We start from the raw sequence: 25,854 nt of genomic DNA on the forward strand, positions 1-25,854 counted from the left end.
CTGTACCCAAGAAAGCAAAGGTAACTGAACAAAATGACTATCGCCCCGTAGCACTCACTTCTGTCATCAAGAAGTGCTTTGAGAGGCGAGTCAAGGATCATATCACCTCTACCTTACCGACACCCTAGACCCACTTAAATTTGCTTACCGCCACAATAGATCCACAGATCCTCATCATTAAGCTCGGGGCCCTGGGTCTGAACCCCGCCCTGTGCAACTGGGTCCAGGACTTCTTGACGGTCTGCCCCCAGTTTGTAAAGTTAGGAAACAACACCTCCACTTTGCTGATCCTCAACACATTGGCCCCACAAGGGTGCATGCTCAGCCCCCTCCTGTACCCCCTGTTCACCCATGACTGGGTGGCCACACACGCCTCCAACTCAATCATCAAGTTTGCAGACAACAGAACAGTAGTAGGCCTGATTACCAACAATGACGAGACAGCCTACAGGGAGGAGGTGAGGGTCCTGGCGGAGTTGTGCCAGGAAAAAACCTCTCCCTCAATGTCAACATAACGAAGGAGCTGATCGAGGACTTCAGGGAACAGTAGAGTGAGCACACCCCTATCCACATCGACGGGACCGCAGTGGAGAAGGTGGAAAGCTTCAATTTCCTTGACGTACTAATCGCTGGCAATCTAAATTGGTCCACCAACATAGACAGTGTGCAACAGCAGCTCTTCAACCTCAGGAGGCTGAAGAAATTTGGCTTGGCACCTAAAACCATCACATACTTTTACAGATGCACAATTGAGAGCATCCTGTCGGGCTGTATCACCACCTGGTACGGAAACTGCACCCCCCCAGACCGCAGGGCTCTCCAGATACAGCCCGACAGGTGGTGCGGTCTGCCCAACGCATCACCGGGGGGAAATACCTGCCTTCCAGGACACCTACATCACCCGATGTCAGAGGAAGGCCAAAAAGATCATCAAGGGCAACAACCACCCGAGCCACTGCCTGTTCACCCCGCTATCATCCAGAAGGTGAGGTCAGTACAGGTGCATCAAAGCTGGGACCGAGAGACTGAAAAACAGCTTCTATCAGATTGTCAGATTGTTGTCAATAGCCATCACCAGCACATTAGAGGCTGCTGCCTATATACATAGACTTTAAATCACTGGCCACTTTAATAAATGGAACACTAGTCACTTTAATAATGTTTACATATTTTACATTACTCATCTCATATGTATATACTGTATTCTATTCTACTATATCTTAGTCTATGCCACTCTGACATTGCTCGTCCATATATTTATATATTCTTAATTCCATTCCTTTATTTAGATTTGTGTGTATTGGGTATTTGTTGTGAAATTGGGAGATATTACTGAACTGTCGGATCTAGAAACACAATAATTTCGCTACACCCGCAATAATATCTGCTAAACATGTGTATGTGACCAATAAGCTACAGACCCTGGGACTAAACACCTCCCTCTGCAACTGGACCCTGTACTTCCTGACGGGCCGCCCCCAGGTGGTAAGGGTAGGTAACTAACACATCTGCCACGCTGATCCTCAACACAGGGGTGTGTTCTCAGTCCCCTCCTGTACTCCCTGTTCACTCATGACTGCACGGCCTGGCACAACTCCAACACCATCAATAAGTTTGCCGATGACACAAAAGTGGTAGGCCTGATCACCGACAACGACGAGACAGTATATAAGGTCAGAGACCTGCCCGTGTGGTGCCAGGACAACAACTAAGCTGTGATCAAATTGAAACTACATTTCATAAACATTTTGTTAGGGTTGAGAGTCAGTCTGGCTTAACCCCCCCCCCCCCCCCAGACCTTTGCAATCATATACATTTCTCCCTCCAACGTGACTGATTACCATTAGATCATAATCCAGCATTAGATTAACATGAGACCAACATCAATTTGTAAGTCGCTCTGGATAAGAGCGTCTGCTAAATGACTTAAATGTAAATGTAAATTTACAAACAGGTGCCAATGATCTGTTCTCACCGTGCCACACCTCAGGAAGAGGGTGTGGTTTCCTAAACTCTGACCTGTGGCTCCCATTTTGGTTTTTGCCCTAGCACTACACAGCTGATTCAAATAACTCATCATCAAGCTTTGATTATTTGAATCAGCTGTGTAGTGCTAGGGCAAAACCAAAATGTGCACCCAGGTGCACTAGCGGGGGGCAATGCCCCTGTGACAACAATTTTGGACCCCCTTGTGGCCCCCCTAAATGTGGAGTATGAAATAATAATTTTTACATAACTAATTTTTGCTATCGTTCTTTTTTTATATCCGTTATTAGACAGTGGCAACGATGATGATTATGAACATGGTCTTTTGCCTGCTAATGCCTGCAATGCAGTGAAGGAAACGATATCACAACAATAACGTCTAATGTAACTGGCCCCTCTAACAGTACAACTGGCCCCAGCTTGCCCCCCCCCCCCCCCCCCCCCCCCCAGTTGAAATGGTCTAGAACCGCCACTGCCCAGGTGGAGCCCCAGGACCGAGTTTGGGAAACCTTGATAATGGTCAAGCCAAAATTCCATTAGTGACTTTGTATCACAACATTTCAGTACAATACATACCATTAGAATAATGGGAAACATAGTACAGACCAATAGAAGCAATCTCTTTCCTCTGTGAAGTTGTTGGTAAATTCTGGGGATAAAACGTATTCGTCTACTTATTTGATTTAATCAAAACTAGGGCATGGAAATGACAATAGCCCTATAAAGAGAACTCACTCAACAGAATGGTTTCTCAGATGAGACTCTGAGGGAGGAAATTAACATATTGTGAGAAAGGAAATGTGTTCTTGTTGATGATGTTGAGGGAAATGCGTTCTTATGACTGTGATGTTTGCTTATAGAGGAGAAAGGACTGGCAGAATTATTTACGTGATTTTGTAGAACAATGCTGACATTTCCATTACCTCAGCTCAAGCGTTTCCAGACTAACCCTAATGAATAACACGTCAAATTAGTATTTCGCTAAATGTTCATTAAAGGCCTTCTCTTGATAGATGGATTTAGCAACAGCAGATGATGGATTGTGACAGATATGTATAGAAAATGACTATATGAAAAAGAAATGTCAAATTATAATTTCATTTACATTGCTTTGTTCAAAGGTGTTCTTAGTGAACAGATCATTCCGAGACACATTCATAAATTTCATATTATAAACTCTGCTCCCCCCTAGTGATTATAATTTGAAAACGAGTAGGCTTATATTTTGAGTGTAATCATTTTTGATTTCTTGTAAAATTATTCTACAAATAGCCTTCAATTCTATTGTGAACATGCCATGTTGACCAATAACTAAAGCTATTTGCATAATGTTATTTGGGCTGTTATAGTACGGTATTTTTTTTTGTTCTTTTGGAATTTATTGGAACTCTGATAAAATGTCTATCGATTATAATGTTATAACATCCGAGTGTCATCAAATTGTTTGCGGGGCTTTTATGTATACAAATACATACTCTTTTCTATTTTTACCTATGACCTGTCACTGGCATTAAACAAAGCCTGTGTGTCCATGTATGCTGATGATTCAAACATATACGTGTCAGCAACCACAGCTAATGAAGTCGCTGAAACCCTTAACAAAGAGTTGCTGTCTGTTTTGGAATGAGTGGCCAGTAATAAACTGGTCCTAAACATCTCTAAAACTAAGAGCATTGCATTTGGTACAAATCATTCCATAAGTTCTAGACCTCAGCTGAACCCCCAAGTCAGCTGAAAAGTAGCTTAGATTCCAGGAACATTAGTTGACTTAGGTCTGAGGCCTTGACTCAGCACCCTAACTAAGATGTACCGTATTTGCTTAAAATAATAAAACATTTATTCTGTTACCATAGATAAGAAGAAGCAATTTATAATGTATTATAAGGGGTGTGGAATTTTGTCTCTCCAATCAGAGCTAATCTCTTCTTGGCCTCTATCCAACACCACACCCTCTAGAGGTTCAGAGTGCACATGCTCACACACAGAACCAGGAAGTGAGTGCGGCAAAATGGCAGAAGCTATGGACTCGATCAGTTGTTCGATTTGTCTGGATACACAGAAGGATCCAGTGACTATTCCCTGTGGGCACAGCTACTGTATGGGCTGTATGAAGGGTTACTGGGATCAGGATAATCAGAAGGGTGTCTACAGCTGCCCACTGTGCAAGGAAAGCTTTATTCCTCGGCCAGTTCTGAAGAAAAACACTCTGCTGGCTGAATTAGTGGAAAAACTGAAGAAAGGACTCGAAGTTGCTTCTCCAGCTCACTATTATGCTGGATCTGGAGATGTGGAGTGTGACTTCTGCACTGGGAGAAAACGCAAAGCCGTCATGTCCTGTCTGGGGTGTCTGGCCTCTTACTGTGAGACTCACCTCCAGCCTCACTATAAATCTCCTGCTTTCAAGAAGCACAAGTTGATCAAAGCCTCCACACAACTACAAGAGAAGATCTGCTCTCGTCATGACAAACTGTTAGAGGTTTACTGCCGCACCGATAAGCAGTTTATCTGTTATCAGTGTTTATTAGATGAACATAAAGGCCATGATACAGTCTCAGTTGCAGCAGAAAGGACTGAGAAACAAAGGCAGTTGGAGAACAAAAGGCAGAAATCCCAGCAGAGAATCCAGAAGAGAGAGAAGGAGATGCAGGAGGTAAGACAGTCTATGAAGTCACTCAAGATCTCTGTTCAGGCAGCGATGGAAGACACTGAGAGGATCTTTACTGAGCTGATGCGCTCCATTGAACGAAGTTGCTCTAAGGTGAAGGAGCAGATCAGAGCCCAGGAGAAGATTGAAGTGATTCTGGCTGAAGGACTCCTGGAGCAATTGAAGCAGGAGATCGCTGAGTTGAGGAGGAGAGATGCTGAGTTTGAGCATCTCTCAAACACAGAGGATCATATTCATTTCCTCCAGAGTTTCCAGTCTCTCTCCGTCCCTCCTGGATCTGAGACCATCATCACCGTCAACCAATGCGTCTCCTTTGAGGGTGTAAAGAAATTACTCTCTGGGCTGAAAAAGCAACTAGAAGATGTATTTAAGAAGGAAATTATTAAGGTATCTGGACTGGATCAGCTTACACTGGATCCCAATACAGTACATAATCGTCTGTGTCTATCTGAGGGGAATAGAAAGGTGACATGGAGTTCTAGGTTCCAGTCCTATCCTGACCATCCAGACAGATTTACCTCACACCCACAGGTGCTATGTAGCAAGGGTCTGTCTGGAGCCTGCTACTGGGAAGTTGAGTGGAGAGGGTTTGGGGTTTATATAGCTGTCTCATATAAAGGCATCAGCAGGAAATGCAGAGAGGAGTGTTTGTTTGGACAGAATGATCAATCCTGGTGTTTAATCTGCTCTCACTCGGGCTGTTCTTTCTACCACAATGATAAAAAGACTGCCATACGTGTCCCCTACTCCTCCAGAGTAGGAGTGTACCTAGACCACAAGGCAGGGACTCTGTCCTTTTACAACGTCTCTGATACAATGATCCTCCTCCACAGAGTCCAGACCAAATTCACTCAGCCCCTCTATCCTGGGCTTGGATTTCAGCATGGGATCCATTTTGGTTTTGGACCATCTGTTAAGATACTTTCATTGACACAGAAGGAACTTTGATATGAATATATGTAGACATGATTATAATAATTGCATACAGATGTAGGATCTTAATTTGAGCCCAGTTTGCTACACCAGGGGAAAAAAACCTGCAGCATCAGGAAATTAGAATTTTTATGAGGATTAAATAATGGAGATTTTTGTTCGGGTTGATCAATTTTTCGTAAGGGAAAATCAAGTCTGAAATTTCAAAGTGGAAATTTCAAACTTCAGAAGCCTTTTTAAACCTCAAATACAATGCAAGTTAAATTGCCACCATTGCAGGAAAGTTATCCTGCAACAAAGGGATCAAATTAAGATCCTACATATGTAATGATCTGAAAAAATACGTACTTTACAACTAGAAAGGCTAAATGTCCTAAAGAAAATGTGTGTGCTTGCTTCACCCATCTAAAAATATTTTTAATGGAAGTGGGAGAAATGTTAGATGTAGAATTTAAGATGAACAGAAACTGAAGCAGGTTAATAATAGCCTAGTATGGATAGGTCTGATTTCTTTAGTAGACTATATAAGTAAAAATTATGTAAGCTATGTTAGTAAAAGTATTTGTCATTTTAGTGGAAGAAGATGTTGTCGTAGCTGGTAGACAATAGCATACAGCATCTATGGTCCAAGGAGTAGATAAATATGATCAGATTTTTAGCTCGAACATGGCCACTACGAACCAATTAATGTGCATAGAGGTGTGGCCTGACAAATGTATTCTTGTAAATCAGACAGATTTGACATGCAACTATATAGCCATCAGTTGGAAAAACGGACTTTCTTCATTGTTTTTAATCCATTAGCCAAATAAAATGTGTTTATTACTATTCACAGTTTGATTTTGTCATGTTGATTGAAATCTAATTTGATTGCCCCAGCTGTTCATCTTTTGAGTGTAGCTTTGTCTTCACACTCTTGAGTTTCCATTTTGGGTTACAAGTCTATTTCTGACATGAGGTGAGGTGAAAGGTTAAACCGAGGTCACACCAATTCCAACCCTGAAGGGAGGATCTGATTGGCATAGAGTAGATGAACTGTACGTCTGGCAGGTTTTAAAAGTAGTCAAGTCAGCTTTTTTTTCATAGAGCCAGCAGCAGCATGCAATCAAATGAATGACCCCAGTTGGCTTTTTAGTGAAGTTGCTGAACCCAACCACTGTGGATTGTGGAACAGTTTGAAATTTAAATTAAGCTCACATGATGGCACAGTGTGAATGCTTGACTTGGTGGAGTGTCCGCCGGACGATTCCGTCAACATGTTGTTGAACAGGCAATATTTTTGTTAATTAAAGTGCACAATGGCATAACTGGGCACCACACTCAGTAAATTTACATTTTCAAAGTGAACTGTACCCTGAAAAGGAAGTAAGATGAATTGTAACTATGAAGCATAGCATATTATTCTTATATACACTACACTTGAGGGGGGCTATAATCTTAATTTGGTGGTCTGTAAGGGTTAAATGCTTCGCTCGCTGCTGAACTAGGTTGCCCCAGATTTCAGTGGTCAACAACAACTCCCCCTCAGCCTCCACTCTCCACCCCCAACAATAATTCCACAGGTAATCCAGGAAGGTTTCCAGTGGCCCACTCTATTCAGACCAGCATTCCACATGCTTTAGCAATCTGTCCCCTGGCCTCACACCCTGCCAGAGCTGTATTTGTTTTTTACTACAGTGGCTGAAAACACGTCCAGAGACTTCGGCCTGTATGCAGCCCTCTCTGCCCAGGCCAACTGAGCATTATATGTGTCACCACAAAGAGATGTGTTGCAGTTTACATCCAGTTTAAAATAAGTAACTGAACCACCGCATAAGCACTCTCTGATATGTTATACTTTAACATGTGCATGCTCTCTCCTAGCTTCAAAGCAACCAAGAGAGTTTTTATAGTGTTTTTTTACAGAGTTCAGCACAATGTAAAAACACTGTAAAAACTCTTAGGTGCATCGAAGCTAGTTCTCTACCAAAGTATTGCTGTAGGAATGAATGGTAATATTTTTTTAAGTACTCTATCAGAAAAAGGACATGCTTGGTTTTCAGAAAAACATATTGATCAAGCTCAGGCACTATCAACACATTTTGGGTGCATTTTCCAATTTGTTAGGTGTATAACCCTAAGAGGGTGGAACCTAACAGGGTGGACATTTTGAGCAGAAATTAGCCATAGCTCTGTGAGTGAGCAAGACTGACCTAGTAAAACGGTGAACACTTGAACAGGATGTTAACTTCTCTATCAAACATATTTTAACATCTAGATTTTTTTTTAAATCTATACATAATTTAGCCTAACAGGATGGAAATTTATGAGTGAGACATACAGACTTAACAACTTGAAAAATAGATACAACTGAGTGTTTATATGTATTTAGCTTTGCACCATAGTTATCCCACCAAAGACATTATGACACTTCCTGAATGTGCTGTCATTGCAGCAAGGGATTGTTTTCTTAAATGGAGAATTACAACACGCTAACAGGGTGGAAAAGGGATATCAGGGACACAGAAAATCTTAAATAAAAATAATTAACACAATAATGATGAGAAAAAAAACTGACATATTTAAAGCCTGTTGGAATCCACATTTTACATTTAATAAGAACTGATATTTCCTGGAGACAGTAAAGCCACCGCATAATAGAAATGAACCTGTCCTCAAAATGGTGGGATCTCATCCAATTGAACAGTGTTCTCATTTTTCATTCATATTTTTTTTCCCCATCAATTTTACTGTCACGAACGAGCTCGTGAGATTGCTTCTCAGCCAATAATGATTGGCACCAAAATAAACGAATAAGAAGTTGCCATTTCAGTGACGTCATTCAAATGGGCGGTAAGTAGTGACGGCGCTGGTGTAGATTGACAGCTACATTGACAGCTACATTACAGTGGCGTTGCAAGAACCTGGTGAGAACGTTCTGGAGGTGAGTCGAAGCAAGTTTGAAGAGCAATGGTGACTAAGCTAAATGACCGTTTTATTTATTTTTTAATTATTCATGTTAATTATTCAGCAAATATATCAAGGGTAACAGAGCAGATCAACTTGTATAAAAACAATTTGGCCAACACTATAACTAGGTTAGCTAGCGTTTCTGTGGCTTCCATATGTTATCATAGTCATTGGCTAATGTTAACTAGTTATTACTATAAGCTGACACCTGTCATTTTGTACTGATTTTGAGTGTCCCTTTTGGTTTATTCCAGATACCCCATTTTTGGGCGTCTCGAGTTTTCTCTGCGGGCTCTAGTACCCTCCACCGTAAGGTCGGACTGCTCTTTCGGCACTGTTGCAGTGCCGCTAGGTCTCCACAACCCTAACGTTACTGCTCATCCACACAACACTTTATTGCGTCTCTGGGCGACCAGCGGTGTGTTTATGTCTTTGTTTTGCGAAAACGGTGAGTACCCGGACGACAGGAGCGACGGATGGGAAAGGTATTTTTAACTCAATTATACTTTTAATTACTGTGTGGCATTTCGTATTGCATTTATTTACAGCATGTTCTTATGGTGAATGCGCCTCCTCGGTGGACCAAGATGGCGTCTTTCTTCCCTCGCGTACTGTTCCTTTGAATGACGCACTCTGCAGCACATTGCTCAATCGAGGCCTGGTGTGCTTCTCAAACCCCATTTAGCCTGTTACATGTGCCATGATTAATAGTGATGTTAGCTATATTGGCAATTTTATCTTTTCGTACCAATAGTGGAATCGACATGTTAGGTTTATATTGAAACCCACTGTAGTACACTAGCTATAGGTTATATGAGTCATATGTTTGAGTAGTAGTTATCACGTGTGCATTTTCCTATGGTTAGTGTTACATAGTTAGCAAGCTACAATGGCATAGCTAGCCATATGATACTACTGTCTGTAGGCCAGTTAATCCCTTCCAAATTAACTTGTACATTGTGGTGATTGTTTTTTGGAAGAAGATTCGAAAAATAAGCTATATTTGTACTTTTCACGTAAAAAAGTCATGGCTACTTCAGTACTACCCAAAATGATGGGATATAACCTACGGCGGGCGATATGGCCTAAACATTTAGTCTTTTTTTTTTCAAACTTCAGGGTGATTCACACGTCATTACAAACAGTCAGCAATAATCTAATGAATTCAGGGCTTGTGAAATTATACCAAGGCTAAATATAAGCCACAACCAGACTCAATAATAATAATTTATTTTATCCAAAGTGTAACCAGTGATGGCAAAAAACAGATCTGGCATTCAAGTCCGTCTATTAAAATGCTTATTTTGTTAATTTAACCAGAACTAATGAATAACTTTTTGTATTGTGCATTTATATAAAATGACCACTGGTAACATAAACACTCCCAGCACAAGCCTACATGCTAGTGAGTAGCCAGCTAATCTTTTTATATTTAAAGTTTAACCAAGTTGGGTCTATTTGCTAGCTAACAAGGAAGAACTGTGGAATTGTTATAAACACACCCTTCTGTCTCCAACTGTTTGAACAGCCTCCCCACTTTGTTCCGATGTTGAAATCAAGTGGCTCATCTTTCTCAGAATAAGAAGTTGCCAATTCATTTATAATTGTGTTTATTTTTTTTGCCGATTGGATATCTTTATAAATCACTGACTAGACAGCTAGTACAATGGTCTTGGGTTAAAATGCTGCTAGTAGTATGTGGTACCGCAATGCCAGGTGTGACAAACTGAGCATTTTCCAGAATCAATGTTAATTTTTGTAGTGTCTGCAAATTGAAGAGTTGAGACATAACCTTCCTTCTAACAATACAATATTAACTTCTCTTTTACAGTAAAATGTGTCCATTTTGACAAATCTTTATTTATATTTTTGTCTGTTGGACCAAACCTCTCAAATGCAGATATTGAGGTGGAAGTGATATCTATTTATTGAAGTTGTTTGTGTGTGGAAGAAGATGCAATGCAAGAGGTTTCACTCGCCAAAGTCTTTCCAAAATAAGCCCCAATGTGTTTCTGTTGTCGCTTGTCTTGGGGACAATAACTCCAACTGTTAGGGCGGAGACATGAGCATCTCGTCATTATATACAGATCTCTGGTATAAATGGGAAGGCGCACACGGCACAGAAGGAGCAAAGGAGACGAGACCAAAAAGACATGGAAACAAGCGGACCTAAATGCTCATATATAAAAATGATTCTTGCGATACAGACATTTGGAATATTGCGCAAAAACATAAATTAATTCAACTATCACCCAGCCCTAATATAAGCAAATGCATTGGGTACGCCTTTTGGCAGGTGTTCACCACAGATAAGTGACCTCGGGCAAGGGTGGGAAGCCAATAGGGACTCATGTCTTGTACTGGTCTCACACAAGATAGCAGAGTACGTTCATACTTTGCTGTGATGTCTTCCATCGATCAACAGTCTTTTCCCTTCTCTTCTCAGAGCTGTTGCGCAGCTGTTGGAACCTGTGTGGGGTGAACTTAACCTACAAGCGCGGAGCTTGCAGCCTCATTGGCAAGACCTTTTTCATGTCCGAGCCCGAACCCTCTTCCAGTCGTTTATGTCATCCCATCTTCGCCAGACAGAGGATACCAAAAATTTGCAGTCCAAGATCTTTCTATCATACTGATAAAGCCTGCGGCCAGCCATCATGTCCGTCAACGTCAACCGCAGCGTGTTGGATCAGTTCTACCGATACAAGATGCCCCGTATAATCGCCAAGGTGAGTACAGGGTCATAGTTGACTGGAGTCATTGTCATCCCTAATGGTTTGGAGGTCAGGATCTGATTCTAGACCTGTGGTTAGGGGAAATGCCTACCGTGAACAGTTTAGTTGTTCCCATGAGGGTTTGGTCAGTGAACAGGGCACAACTAGTCCAGCGACCTAGGGATGTCCCAATAGTCAAAGCTTCATTCCCTTGTTTCCCGCACTGAAATAAAGGAAATCAATATGGTGGAAACCTAACCAATCCATTTTAGTGCTGGAGGCAAGGGAATAAGGCCACCCACAGCTTAACTGCGGGTTAACTTGTTCATAAGACACAGAAGGAGATGTTTCCTCAGACAGCCTTTCAGGCTGCATCACATTCGGCAATGATTGGGAGTCCCATAGGTCAACGTTTAAGCGTCGTCTGGGTTTGGCCAGTGTAGGCCGTCATTGTTAATAAGAATTTGTTTTTAACTGACTTGCCTAGTTAAATAAAAAGGTTACATTTACAAAATATTACTTAAATGTCCCCCCTCCCCCCCTGCACATGAGGAGCATCTTGATTGATGGTGCAAGTTGAAAGGTATTTACGCTGTCAGAATGTGATCCAGTTGGAAGGATGTCTTCATCAAACTTTGTTTCTCATGTCATCCTCCAGGTGGAAGGCAAGGGGAATGGTATAAAGACTGTTATAGTCAACATGACTGACGTTGCCAAGTCTCTGAATAGGCCTCCCACCTGTAAGTATAACCCCCACCACCGTTGCCAGGGGCACCTTCAGTAGCCAAATGTTGTCCAACTTTGCAGGTAGAAATGCCATGTATAGAGCAGACAGGATATCTTCTCTTAAAGGCATGTTTATTTATAACAGGTCGTTTTCTATCTGAATGTTCCACATTGTCCTGCTGAACACACCCCAGCCTTTTGGGCACTGGTCTGACCCACGAGATTGACATCTATTTCACAAGTTTGTGAACAGTTTGGAATAGTTGTTAGTACTTGTAAATGCCTCTCTCTGTTCCCTCCATTGTGCCCAGTCATCTGTAACGATAGGTTAAAAGGGGACATCGTACTCCACATTTAAAGTTTGTCGGATGTTTTTGGATGTAGTCTTGACATCAAGATGAGTCCACGTCCCACAATATGTTGTGGGGTAGATTGGTCTATAAGCCTATGCATCAACACAAAATGAATGGAAAAGATGAGCACAGCAATTCTGGAAGTTATATGCTGCTTATCTTTTTCATTCTTTTTGGATTGTGGAAGGTAGCTCGATCTACACAACTGATGTTGTGGCGTGTGGATTCATTTTGACATGGCAATATGGTGGAACCCCTTTTTCATCTGTAGGAAAGAGTGAGGCTATGAACATCAGCACAAAATACAATAAGCCAAGCTCTCCAACCTATGAGGAGGATGGTAAAAGCTTTAATCTGATAATATTTGGACAAAGTAAACTGACATTTATTTCTTGTTCTCCCTATCCAGATCCCACCAAGTTCTTTGGTTGTGAGTTGGGTGCCCAGACCCAGTTTGACGCCAAGAACGACCGCTTCATCGTCAACGGGTCGCACGAAGCGAGCAAGCTGCAAGACATGCTGGACGGATTCATTCGCAAGTTTGTGCTGTGTCCCGAATGTGACAATCCCGAAACTGACCTGGTAAATAGTCCGGAAAGCTTTTCCTTTTCCTCGCATTTGTCAGATCCTGGAAAAGGCCTCATTGAAACTGACCCGCCCTCTGTTATCGAATGAAGGGGGGGGGGGGGGGGGGGTGGCACGCACACCACTTCACTATCACTCCATTTTAGCTTGTGACCGTACTCTTCCTAGATCCAACCAGGACCGACTGGGCTCCCTTCCTTTTAGATACCAAATCCACTGTTTTGCAGATGAAGTGTGACATGCTGGAGCTTCCTTTTTGGTATTTGCTTTGTTTTTTCATCCAAACAGCTTTGTTTGCTAGACTTGGTATCCTCTGTGCTGTGTTGTCTTGTCCCTACAGGGAGGGAGGGGTGAACTCGATGGTCCCACCACACCCCTCTGTGCTGTGTTGTCCCAACAAGGATCTAGGGGTGAACTCGATGGTCCCGCCACACCCCTCTGTGCTGTTTTTTTCGCTGACAGGACAGGTTTCTATTGTAATTAGGTCAGCACTGTCACTGGTCTGCGCAGCCATGGGGGTTCTGTTCTGCAGCGAGGCATATCTAGGCAGGGCCTGCATCACGAGTTGATGCGCGGATGCTTTCCGAGAGAACTCCAGTGCTGTTACAGATGACCGGATGGAATGTGCACAGTGACTCATTCCACAGCTTTCAGCGGTTAACTGGGGCTGGCTGACACTGTTTAGTTGGCAGGGGTTCTTATGTCAGAGATGAATTGAAATCCAATGTATTGATATCGAATTGTCAGGTTCTAAACCTTGCAATGAGGGGTGTTGCTGTTTGATAGATGCATATCTCATATAATATGTTTAAGTTGTCCGCATAGAGGATTAGCACAGTATTTGATTGACTAGTATAGCTTGTCTATGGATGGCCCTAATTTGATAAAGTCAGTGTTTCTCCTTCAAAGCGGTGGTGCGTTTTTTTTCGTCCCCTATTCCCCTGCACTGCAGCGATCCAGGCACTTCCTGGAGGTGTCACATGATCTCTCCGTGGGGCTCAGGATGCTGCAGTCAGTCTGGGCCCTGCTGACAACTTGCGTATCTTTGGAGGCAGCAAGGTGCTTGTTCATCAGGGCCTGAAAAATTCCCAATGGCAATGTATAGAATAGGTCAGTTGAACTTTGATTCATCTCGAAAACCTAGAACTAAAATCTTGGTTCAGATGTTGAGAATAACATGACTAGCGAAGTCTCCATCCCCCTAAACCAATCATGAACTGACACAGGATCTGTGCACATCTTTCCTGGCCACACTGGGCTCATTCATAGGCCTGTCGCAGACTGTTCGCGTCCCTTTTGGTATGGAGTGAATGCAGTCTATTCTAAGAACAGGAACGAACCGCTTGCATTATTCATTGGTTTTCTACAGTAGGCCTTGCCCTCAAGCACTATAGTAGAGGACAGTGTTTGCCAACCAAGACGTCATACTGTATTACACTGTCTAGAACAATGTCGTTAACTGTCTGCTCAATTATCAAGTCCGGGGAAAAAATCTTGGTATATTTTGGGGTGGTTGCATAGATTAAGCCAAGCATTGAGCTTCCTTTTTTTTTGGTCCCAGGCCATGCTTGATCTAGGTCTCTGCAGCTGGCCCATAGAGCAAGGGTACTTGAGCACCATTCTTTTTCTGGGATGATATTAAACACAATATTGGGTCATAAAGGTGTTAACAGCAAGAACACAATTAGCTTCTCAAACTGGCCTCCTGCGAATGTTTTGCACACATCTGCATATTTTTTGCTACCCAACTTCACAAGATGGCTATGAAGAAAGAAAAAAAAAGGCAAATTGTTGTTGCTTTGGCTACCGCTTAGGATATGAGACTTGAGTACTAATAAGGCCATACTGAAGATATAATTCTTTCTCTGTCATTCAGCACATCAATGCCAAGAAACAAACCATTGGGAACTCCTGCAAGGCTTGCGGCTACAGGGGTATGCTGGACACGCGACACAAGCTCTGCACGTTCATCCTCAGGAACCCACCAGGTGAGCCAGAAGTGTTCCAATGCAGCCTGACGGAAGCTACGACTCTGGAAAAATACTCTCTTATTTAGCACTTTCAGGAACACTGCTTTGACAGACATGTATACTTTCCCAGCATTGCCATTCTGGAAATTCCATTCATTTTAATTTGTTCTTTGAAAATCTGTGAATTTCAGACTGTGCTATACAGGGTTGTTCAGGCTGAGGCTTGTTTAATGTGGGCTTGGTTTAAAAATACCAGACATGCTATGTCCTTCATTTTTAAAGCACATGTCAACACAGCCATTATTTTGCTACTAGACACAGGATATGTTTGAATTGTGGGTCATGACCAACTTAAGGCACTAGATGAGTCATGTTGGGTGGTATTTTGCTGCTGAAATCTTACGCAATGCACCTTTTTAAACATGAGTCATTGTCATGAGTCAAAGATGAGCAGCAGTGAGCATTGCAGTATCCTCAGAGTGCACAGTCTGCTGTGGCACCTGTTCTAACCGCAGTTCTTGGCACTGTCTCAAGTCATCCAAGGCTGTCGGTTTGTTGAATTTATTACACTAAAGAACCATTCTTCTCTAGTCGGGTAAATGTCAGAAACACAAGGCATCGAGAAATGATTGCGAGTGTAATGTCAAGTTGTCTGTCCTAATTTACCACCTCTCTTTATCTGCAAATAGAGGACACTGGGTCTGTCAAGAAGAAGGAGAAGAAGAGCAAGAAGAAGGACAAGGAGAACGGCTCCAGTGATGGAGAAGCCTCCAACCACAATGACATAGACGCCCCCGACGCTGTGGTGAGTACCAGCACTTCATCGCCCCAGTGGCCAGCCAGACCTCAGTCAAAAGCATCGGCAGAAACCTGAGGGGGTGCTTGATTTACCTTGACCGACGTGACGGTTACCTTGACCTGGAGAAGTTTCAGTATCATCCTTCACACTTCTGATAGAACTGGATAGGTGAAAGCATAATCTAGGTAGAGCTGTTTCTAGGGTCTAGGTAGAGCTGTTTCTTACCCAGTTGAATGGACAGCTTTCTGGAATTAAACGCAACCAGTCTCCATTCTACTGTGTAGCGCTGACTGTCTTATTTTCAAAAGCACTTGTATAAATTAAATGTGATGTATTTGCTGTAGGACGGTGACGATGATGACCAGGACTGGGGCGAAGAGACGACAGAGGAGGCCCAGCAGCGCCGGATGGAGGAGATCAGCGCGCACGCTAAGAACCTCACCCTCAGCGAGGACCTGGAGAAACCCCTGGAGGAGAGGGTCAACCTCTTCTACAACTTTGTCAAGGTCAGACTCAGGAGGACCCTGTCCAGAAATGACTATTTCTGTTTTACCTGGGCCCTGTCAACACGCTCTGCCTTGCTTATTGCTCGCTTGCATATTTGAAGATCCCGGGCCTCGCGTGGAAACAATCCCCACTGCTGTAGTTCAGATTTGCCTCTGCTCGCGTCATACCAATTCAATTTACTGCGGTCACAGTAGGGAGCTTAGGAGTGTTACGGAGGTGACGGGATGCCTCGGTCACCCAAGTCTTGTGTTCCACCTATAAACTCGAGACTATTCTCATCCCAAACCTGGATGTTTGCTACGTCTAGGTATGATGGCCATTTTGTTTTGCCTGAGCCCTGTCAACTCAAAACGCTCTGCCTTGCTTATTGCACGCTTACACGAATGAAAATAATTTATCGATGTATCCAAATGGGTTTGATAAACACCACAAGGAAATAAACATGCACTAAGCAGAGTGCAAATGCACCGTTGTTACTGCCTTTGGACAGGTCTCTGTTGATTAAACATTTATTTGACTCTTATCAGCTGTATAAGAATGAGTAAAGAAAATGAGGGGGAAATGAAGAGATCCTCGTAACTGTTTGAGATGTTTTTGGGTGGCTCTCACCTCTATCACTCCCTCCACAGCAAAAGAAGGAGGACGGTGCCGTCGACTCCTCGGATAAAGAGATCCTGGCGGAAGCTGAGCGTCTGGACGTGAAGGACACGGCCCCGCTGATCCTGACAGAGCTTCTGATGGACGAGAACATCCGTGACCAGATCAAGAAGTACAAACGCCACTTCCTCAGAGTGAGTCCCACTTTGCTTTACTGTGTCCGTTCTGGCTCCTTATTCTCTTAGCTCTGTGCCGTAACTCAAACTGGTCATGACGGTCAGTGCTGTCATTGTTTGGCATAACCTCAACAAAAATGATTGAGGGAAAATCTATTGCCACAATCTTGAGTATTTCTCCTCTCTGGTGTCCAGTTTACCCACAACAACAAGAAGGCCCAGAAGTACCTCCTGGGGGGCTTTGAGTGTCTGGTGAAGCTGCACCAGGCCCAGCTTCTGCCCCGCGTGCCCATCGTCCTCAAAGACCTGTACGACGCCGACCTGCTGGAGGAGGATGTCATCCTGGCCTGGGCTGAGAAGGTAACTGGGATGACCATCAGGGTTAAAGGGGGTAACTGAGAACATTTTATTCATCTAGGTCATTGAGAGAATGTATTTTGTTAGACACGCCTCCATCCAAGATATTTTGCATATTAAACCGATATTTTTAAAGCCGGTAATCTACACTAGAACCTGAGATTTACAAGTCATCTCACATGCTACCTCTAACACATCAACCCTGTGTGTCAGGTGTCCAAGAAGTACGTGTCCAAAGAGCTGGCCAAAGAGATCCACGCCAAGGCTGCGCCCTTCGTCAAGTGGCTTAAGGAGGCGGAAGAGGAGAGCGAGGGCAGCGGCGCAGATGAGGAGGAAGATGATAATGTGGAGGTAATGACTTATTGCTACAGCTGATTTACCTGAAGACAGTCATTCCCATCATACACAAAGACAGGTTTGCTGTTACGGCATTGAAATGCAAATGATCCCTGTCACAAGCGTTCAGCTCTCCATGGATCTATTCAGAAAGGTGTAGAGCTGACACGAAGCCCTATTCTGCATGGCAGAGCACTTGTCTTTTCTACTCAATACATTTCTATCTAACCGTTCTGTTTATTGTGCATCCTACTGAAGCTCCTGGTGAGAAATGAGTAGTGTCGGAGTGTCTTGATTTCACCTAATTAACATTTCCCCCCCCCCCCCCAACTTCGCTTTCCCAGGTGGTCTACTCGTCCTCTGCCCGCGAGCTGAAAGTGGAGACTGTGACACCAGAGAAGCCCGCTGAGGAAGAGGACGACCTTGACATCGACGCCATCTAGAAACAAAACAAGCCTCCACCGACCAGTTTTGGAACATCAATTTTGCATGCCCCCCCCCCCCACTACCTTCCAGCTTTACCAGATCAATCTATTTACTTTGCGCCTGTTTTATCAAGATCGCTAGATGGAGTGACGTTTCTATATGGGTGGAGAGTATTTTGTGGTTTATACTAGAGCACTAAATGCACTGCATTTGTTTTCTGTGTATTTTGCCTCTCCAATCAATTAAAGAATGTTTGCCGCATATAGTTTGACGTTTCTGAAGTTAACAGTTTCAGTTTTTTTTTTATCTCCCATGGTTCCAAGGAGATCCGATATTGGTGTACTAAATTTAGGAACAAAGCTGACCATGAATTTGACTGGTGCCATTTCCTCTTCAACTGGTGCCATTTCCTCTTCGACTGGTGCCATTTCCTCTTTGACTGGTGCCATTTCCTCTTCAACGCTTGTAGTTACACCAATATGATGAGTATAGTGGCATAAAATGGCTGCTACTGTAGCTTACAGTTCAGGTTAATGTCTTGAGCTGTAAAGTCTAACCCATCTTTGATATTCTTAGGCAATGTGAGAATGAAAATGGAACATAAATGACAAAATAAAGTAGTAAAATGTCCAACCGTTACTGTTAACTGCCTGTGAAAATACTCGGTCCATTTGGCACTAGGCTCTAAGGGGAGGTTTCATGGACAATCCTAGACTAAATTGCACTTTTTTTTTTTTTCTTTTTTTTTAAATGAAATGGCATTTCTCAGACATGGTTTAAAATAGTCTTGGATTTGTCCTAGTCTAGATTTAAAAAGTGATTTCCAGGAGGAGGATGATCTAGGTCGAAGTGAAGGCTTAAATAAAACCTGGCCAAAGGCAGGTTTAACTTGATTAATGGATGTTGACCTTGACAATGGACAAATTGATAACCTGGACTATTTCAATGATGACCAAAGAGAACCACCAAGGCCAGACAAGCAACCCACTAAATTTGTTTGAATAAAAAAATACATCAATTTCTGTGACTACAAAGAAAATGGAGCTGACAATTGTTTTGCTCGATCCAAGGCTTTCATCTGACTCTTTGCGGATGGCCCATCACTCTTTCCCTACATGTACTGATCACCTTGAGGTTTTTGGTATCTGGAACCTTCGTGAAACAGGATATTTGTGTAAGTGAGCCGACAGCATAATAGTCCACAATGTCTGCAATGCTGTATGTCAGTTATACTGAACAAAAAAAATGTATGCAACAATTTAAAAGATTTTACTGAATTACAGTTCATATAAAGAAATCAGTCAATTGACTGGTAATACAGATGTGTCTGTAGGTCACATACCTTGGCGCGACTCACTGGTTTTCTGATCTTCTGGTGCGTCTACTGTTTGCCTCATGCAGCGCAACCTCTCCTTCGCATAGAGTAGATCAGGCTGTGGAATGTTGTCCCACACTGTGAAGTTTCTGGGTATTGGCAGGAACTGGAACATGCTGTCGTTCACATCGATCCAGAGCATCCCAAACATGCTCAATGGGTGACATGTCTGGTGAGTGCAGGCCATGAAAAAAAAAAAAACGGACGTTTTCAGCTTCCAGGAATTGTGTACAGATTGTTGTGACATGGGGCAGTGCATTTTCGTACAGAAACGTGATCTGCAGACACTGACTTTAAAAAATATTCAGACCACTTGACATTTTCCACAATTTATGTTAAATCCTTATTCTAAAATTGATGAAATTAAACAATTTCCTCAGCAATCTACACACAATACCCCATAATGACAGAATGAAAACAGGTTTTTGGAAATGTTTGTAAATGTAAAAATAAACAGAAATACCTTATTTACGTAAGTAATCAGACCCTTTGCTATGAGACTTGAAATTGAGCTCAGGTAAATCCTGTTTCCGTTGATCATCCTTGAGATGTTTCTACAACTTGATTGGAGTCCACCTATGGTAAATCTAATTTATTGGATGTTGATTGGACATCTATATAAGGTCCCACAGTTGACAGTGCATGTCAGAGGAAAAAAAAAAAAAAGCCATGAGGTCGAAGGAATTGTCCGTAGAGCTCTGAGACAGAATTGTGTCGCGGCACAGATCTGGGGAAGGAAAGCAAAACATTTCTGAAGCATTGAAGGTCCCCAAGAACACAGTGGCCTCCATCATTCTTAACAAGACTCTTTCTACAGTCGTGGCCAAAAGTTTTGAGAATGACACAAATATTAATTTTCACAGTCCCATCTCCACAGAGTCTGGTGTCAGTGTCTTTAGATATTTTTGTCAGATGTTACTATGGAATACTGAAGTATAATTACAAGCATTTCATACGTGTCAAAGGCGTTTATTGACAATTACATGAAGTTGATGCAAGAAGTCAATATTTGTAGTGTTGACCCTTCTTTTTCAAGACCTCTGCAATCCGCCCTGGCATGCTGTCAATTAACTTCTGGGCCACATCCTGACTGATGGCAGTCCATTCTTGCATAATCAATGCTTGGAGTTTGTCAGAATTTGTGGGTTTTTGTTTGTCCACCCGCCTCTTGAGGATTGACCACAAGTTCTCAATGGGATTAAGGTCTGGGGAGTTTCCTGGCCATGGACCTAAAGTATTGATGTTTTGTTCCCTGAGCCACTTAGTTATCACTTTTGCCTTATGGCAAGGTGCTCCATCATGCTGGAAAAGGCATTGTTCGTCACCAAACTGTTCCTGGATGGTTGGGAGGAGTTGCTCTCGGAGGATGTGTTGGTACCATTCTTTATTCATGGCTGTGTTCTTAGGCAAAAGTGTGAGTGAGCCCACTCCCTTGGCTGAGAAGCAACCCCACACATGAATGGTCTCAGGATGCTTTACTGTTGGCTCACCTTGTCTTCTCCGGACAAGCTTTTTTCTGGACGCCCCAAACAGTCGGAAAGGGGATTCATCAGAGAAAATGACTTTACCCCAGTCCTCAGCAGTCCAATCCCTGTACCTTTTGCAGAATATCAGTCTGTCCCTGATGTTTTTCCTGGAGAGAAGTGGCTACTTTGCTGCCCTTCTTGAAACCAGGTCATCCTCCAAAAGTCTTCGCCTCACTGTGCATGCAGATGCACTCACACCTGCCTGGTACCATTCCTGAGCAAGCTCTGTACTGGTGGTACCCCGATCCCGCAGCTGAATCAACTTTACGAGACGGTCCTGGCGCTTGCTGGACTTTCTTGGGCGCCCTGAAGCCTTCTTCACAACAATTGAACCGCTCTCCTTGAAGTTCTTGATGATCCGATAAATGGTTGATTTAGGTGCAATCTTACTGGCAGCAATATCCTTGCCTGTGAAGCCCTTTTTGTGCAAAGCAATGATGACGGCACGTGTTTCCTTGCAGGTGGCCATAGTTGACAGAGGAAGAACAATGATTCCAAGCACCACCCTCCTTTTGAAGCTTCCAGTTTGTTATTCGAACTCACTCTGCATGACAGAGTGATCTCCAGCCTTGTCCTCGTCAACACTCACACCTGTGTTAACGAGAGAATCACTGACATGATGTCAGCTTGTCCTTTTGTGCCAGGGCTGAAATGCAGTGGAAATGTTTTGGGGGGATTCAGTTCATTTGCATGGCAAAGAGGGACTTTGCAATTAATTGCAATTCATCTGATTACTCTTCATAACTTTCTGGAGTATATGCAAATTGCCATCATACAAACTGAGGCAGTAGACTTTGTGAAAATTAATATTTATGTCATTCTCAAAACTTTGGGCCACGACTGTAGAGCTGGCCGCCCAGGCAAAACTGAGCAATCGGGGGAGAAGAGCCTTGGTCAGGGAGGTGACCAAGAACCCCATGGTCAATCTGACAGAGCTCTAGAGTTCCTCTGTGGAGATGGGAGAACCTTCCAGAAAGACAACCATCTCTGCAGAACTCCACCAATCAGGCCTGTATGGGAGAGTGACCAGATGGTAGCCACTATGAGTTTGCCAAAAGGCACCTAAAGACTCTGACCATGAGAAACAAGATTCTCTGGTCTTATGAAATCAAGATAGAACTCTTTGGCCTGAATGCAAAGTGTCACGTCTGGAGGAAACCTGGCACCATCCCTACGTTGAAGCATGGTGGTGGCAGCATCATGCTGTGGGCATGTTTTTTGGGGGCAGGGACTCTTGAGTCTTGTCAGGATCGAGGCAAAGATGAACGGAGCAGAGTACAGCGAGATCCTTGATGAAAACCTGCTCCAGAGCACTCTGGACCTCAGATTGAGGAGAAGTTTCACCTTCCAACAGGACAACAACCCTGACGCTTCTATCACACCTACAGCGTCATTGCATTTTGGTACACCAGAATTACATTCATTTCCAATGGAACCCTATGTTTCCCTTGCAGCATTGCATTACTGAGGCAGTTGCAGTGCCTTCGGTGTGGTGTATATGTTGGATTTATCAAACATATGCTTCAAACTATATGCGTAGGCGGCTTGACAGAAATGGTAGCAGAAGGTGAACGTTGAACTTTTGTTGCATACATATCCAGATGATGCTGCGTACTATTTTGCGCAATAACACTGTTGGTGTGATTAAAGCATAAGCACACAGCCAAGACAACGCAGGAGTGGCTTTGGGACAGGTCTCTGAATCTCCTTGAGTGGCCCAGCCAGAGCACGGACTTGAACCCGATTGAACATCTCTGGCGAGACCTGAAAATAGCTGTGCAGCAACGCTCCCCATCCAACCTGACAGAGCTTGAGAGGATCTGCAGAGAAGAATGGGAGAAAATCCCCAAATACAGCTGTGCCAAGCTTGTAGCGTCATACCCAAGAAGACTTGAGGCTGTAATCGCTGCCAAAGGTGCTTCAACAAAGTACTGAGTAAAGGGTCTGAATACTTATGGAAATGTATTTCAGTTTTTGTTTAATAAAAAGGTTTTAATGTATAAAAACCTGTTTTTGCTTTGTCATTATGGAGTATTGTGTGTAGATTGATGAGGGGGAAAAAAATATTTAAGCAATTTTAGAATATGGTTGTAATGTAACAAAATGTAGAAAAAGTCAAGGGGTCTGAATACTTTCCGACTGCACTGTACGTGGTCTGCTGTTGTGAGGCCAGTTGAAAGTACGGCCAAATTCTCTAAAACAATGTTGGAGGTGGCTTAAGGTAGAGAAATTCACTTTCAACTCTCTGGCAACAGCTCTGGTGGACTGCAGTCGGCATGCCAATTGTACACTCCCTCAACTTGAGACATCTGCGGATTGTGTTGTGTGATAAATCTGCACATTTTAGTGGCCTTTTATTGTCCCCAGCACCAGGTGGACCTGTGTAACGATCATGCTGTTTAATTAGCTTCTTGATATTCCACACCTGTGGATGGATTATCTTGGCAAAGGAGAAATTCTCACTTACAGGGATTTAAACAAATTTGGGCAAACAAATTGAGAGAAATAAGCTTTTTGTGCATATGGAATATTTTGGGGATCTTTTAACGCTATACATGTTGTGTTTTATATTTGTGTTCAGTGTACATCAAGTTCCTTGATGCTGCTGCCCAAGCCAACTACAAGGTCGAGTTCTATGAATATGTCATATTCCCATTGAGTCTCCCTGTATAGCAGATGCTAAGGAGTACAGGAATCTTAAAAACTGGCTTTCAATAAATGAACAAAGTGAGTGCACTCCCAATTTTCAGTTCTCCAAGACTCCAACATTGTTGTAAATTGGAAAGATGCATCTCAAGACTCAAGGATTTTTCCAAAACTCCTCTTTGCCTGCTCAGCTTCAAGGAGGACAACATAGTGGAATCATACCTGGTGATAGTGGGTATGCACAGACCAACTTCTTGTTCACCCCCCCATCTTAATGCAATAGGACGTGCACAACAACGGAACAACCAAGCTCATATCCGCACCAGAGGTGTAGTGGAGTGCATGTTTGGTTTATGGAAGAGTCGTTTCCGGTGTCTCAGAAACACATTGCGCTTTCAACCAAGAAGATGCTGCATTGCAATAATTGTAACAGTAGTTTCACAATTACCTCAAACAGAATGGCTGCCCAGATCAATGACCTCAAACAGCATGGCTGCCCAGATCCTCACATTGAAGATTTGAAGATGAGTACCCGGATGTTCCCATGGTTGAGACGGACAATGACAGAAATGGACTAGCCTGAAGAGATGCTTTTGCTATGCAGCACTTCTTACAAAGATACTGTAGCTCAAGTGATTGAAGCGAACAATAGCCATGGATTGATAACAAAAAGGGGTGTCACGTCCTGGCCAGTATAAGGGTTAATTGGTATTGTAGTTTGGTCAGGATGTGGCAGAGGGTATTTGTTTTATGTGGTTCAGGGTGGTGTTTTGGAAAAAGGGTGTTTGATTTAGTATTTCCGGGTTTTTGGGTTATGATCTTTGTTTACGTATTTCTATGTTTATCTAGTTAGTTGTATGTCTATGTTTGGTTAATTGGGGTGGACTTCCAATTGAAGGCAGCTGTGTGGTGTTGCCTTTGATTGGAAGTCCTATATTAGTTGGGTGTGTTTGTTTGTTTAATTGTGGGAGATTGTTCTTGGATTGCTGTGTTCCCTTCAAGACTGTCATTTTGTCGTTCATCGTTTGTTTATTTTTGTATACGTGTTTGTTTGGTTTTTTTCCCTTCTTTTCCCGTAAATAAAGAAGATGAGTATACACATACCTGCTGCGTTTTGGTCCACCATTTCTAACGACGAGCGTGACAAGGGGTAACACTTTACAATAAGGTTCCTTTTGTAACGTGTTTATAAAGGGGTTATAATTACATTAATAATGATTATTTAATCATTTGTAAATGCATTGTAAACCATTCATAAATGGTTATATCGCATTGGTCAAAATAGTGCAATAACTTGTCAGTGTTTGCCAAATAGTGAGCCAATATTTACCTCCAGTTATTAACCATTTATAAATTCACTTACAAATGCTTATAAGATTAACCCTTGTGTATAATCATGCAACCTTATTTTCAATAGTTGCACAGTTGAGCAATAGTTCTTTTCTCACTTTTGGGTGTGATGCGTTGGTGCCCTGTCCCAGGAACAGTAGAGGTTGGTTTTCATGATGTGTCTTAACCCAACTTTCTAACCCTGATGCCCTGGCCAAATTTACATCCAGGACATTATTCAATCATCATTCCTAACATTTTACCCCTTACCAGATTATATCAACACACTTACCACTTCTCTGTGATAGTCCAAGTATGGTGAAAGGCTCTGGTGTGAAATGGTAACCGTAAAATCTTTGGTTGGTGAAGCAGTGGAGGAGGTATCCTCTCACAATGTTGAATGTTTTGGTCTTCATACACACCATTCATTGACTGAACATGTTTAGCAAAGTGTTGAATCTTCTCTCATGTATGTAGTGATGAGTACCTAGTACTGCCTATAAGCAGGTGTGTAAAGTAATTAAGTAAAAATACTTGAAAGTACTAAAATAGTTTTTGGGTATCTATACTTTACTATTTATATTTTTGACTACTTTTACTTCACTACATTCCTAAAGAAAATGATGTACTCTTTACTCCATACATTTGACACCCAAAAGTACTCATAACATTTTGAATGCATGACAGGAAAATGGTCTAATTCACACACTTATCAAGAGAACATCCCCGGTCATCTCTACTTCCTCTGATCTAGTGGACTCACTAAACACTTGCTTTGCTTGTAAATGATGTCTGAGTGTTGGAGCGTGCCCTTGCTATCAGTAAATTAAAAAAACAAGAAAATGGTGCCGTCTGGTTTGCTTAATATAAGGAATTTGAAATTATGTATACTTTTGATACTT

At 42.6% G+C, this 25,854-nt stretch overlaps 2 protein-coding genes across 5 annotated transcripts; both read left to right on the forward strand.

Moving 5' to 3' along the window:
- Positions 1-3,960: 3,960 nt before the first annotated feature.
- Positions 3,961-5,895, forward strand: LOC106571122 (E3 ubiquitin/ISG15 ligase TRIM25-like). The gene has a single exon (XM_014143806.3). The coding sequence runs from the start codon at positions 3,995-3,997 to the stop codon at positions 5,597-5,599; it is 1,605 nt and encodes a 534-aa protein (XP_013999281.2). The 5' UTR covers positions 3,961-3,994; the 3' UTR covers positions 5,600-5,895.
- Positions 5,896-8,416: 2,521 nt separating this feature from the next.
- On the forward strand, positions 8,417-18,337 carry LOC106571123 (eukaryotic translation initiation factor 5). Of its 4 annotated transcripts, none has more exons than XM_014143809.2 (12): positions 8,417-8,536; positions 8,788-9,018; positions 10,980-11,259; positions 11,903-11,984; positions 12,733-12,905; positions 14,785-14,896; positions 15,568-15,683; positions 16,022-16,183; positions 16,814-16,975; positions 17,153-17,317; positions 17,528-17,665; positions 17,995-18,337. In XM_014143809.2, exons 3-12 carry the CDS (start codon positions 11,188-11,190, stop codon positions 18,091-18,093), a joined length of 1,281 nt encoding a protein of 426 aa, XP_013999284.1. In that variant the 5' UTR covers positions 8,417-8,536; positions 8,788-9,018; positions 10,980-11,187; the 3' UTR covers positions 18,094-18,337. The 4 variants fall into 4 exon arrangements, with proteins under 4 accessions (XP_013999284.1, XP_045551533.1, XP_013999282.1 ...); XM_045695577.1 differs by having other exon boundaries at positions 8,788-8,981; XM_014143807.3 differs by having other exon boundaries at positions 8,418-8,507.
- Positions 18,338-25,854: the final 7,517 nt, after the last annotated feature.

Source organism: Salmo salar, chromosome 15 (genome assembly GCF_965601325.2).
Source record: "Salmo salar chromosome 15, fSalSal1, whole genome shotgun sequence".
Lineage (NCBI taxonomy): Eukaryota > Metazoa > Chordata > Actinopteri > Salmoniformes > Salmonidae > Salmo > Salmo salar.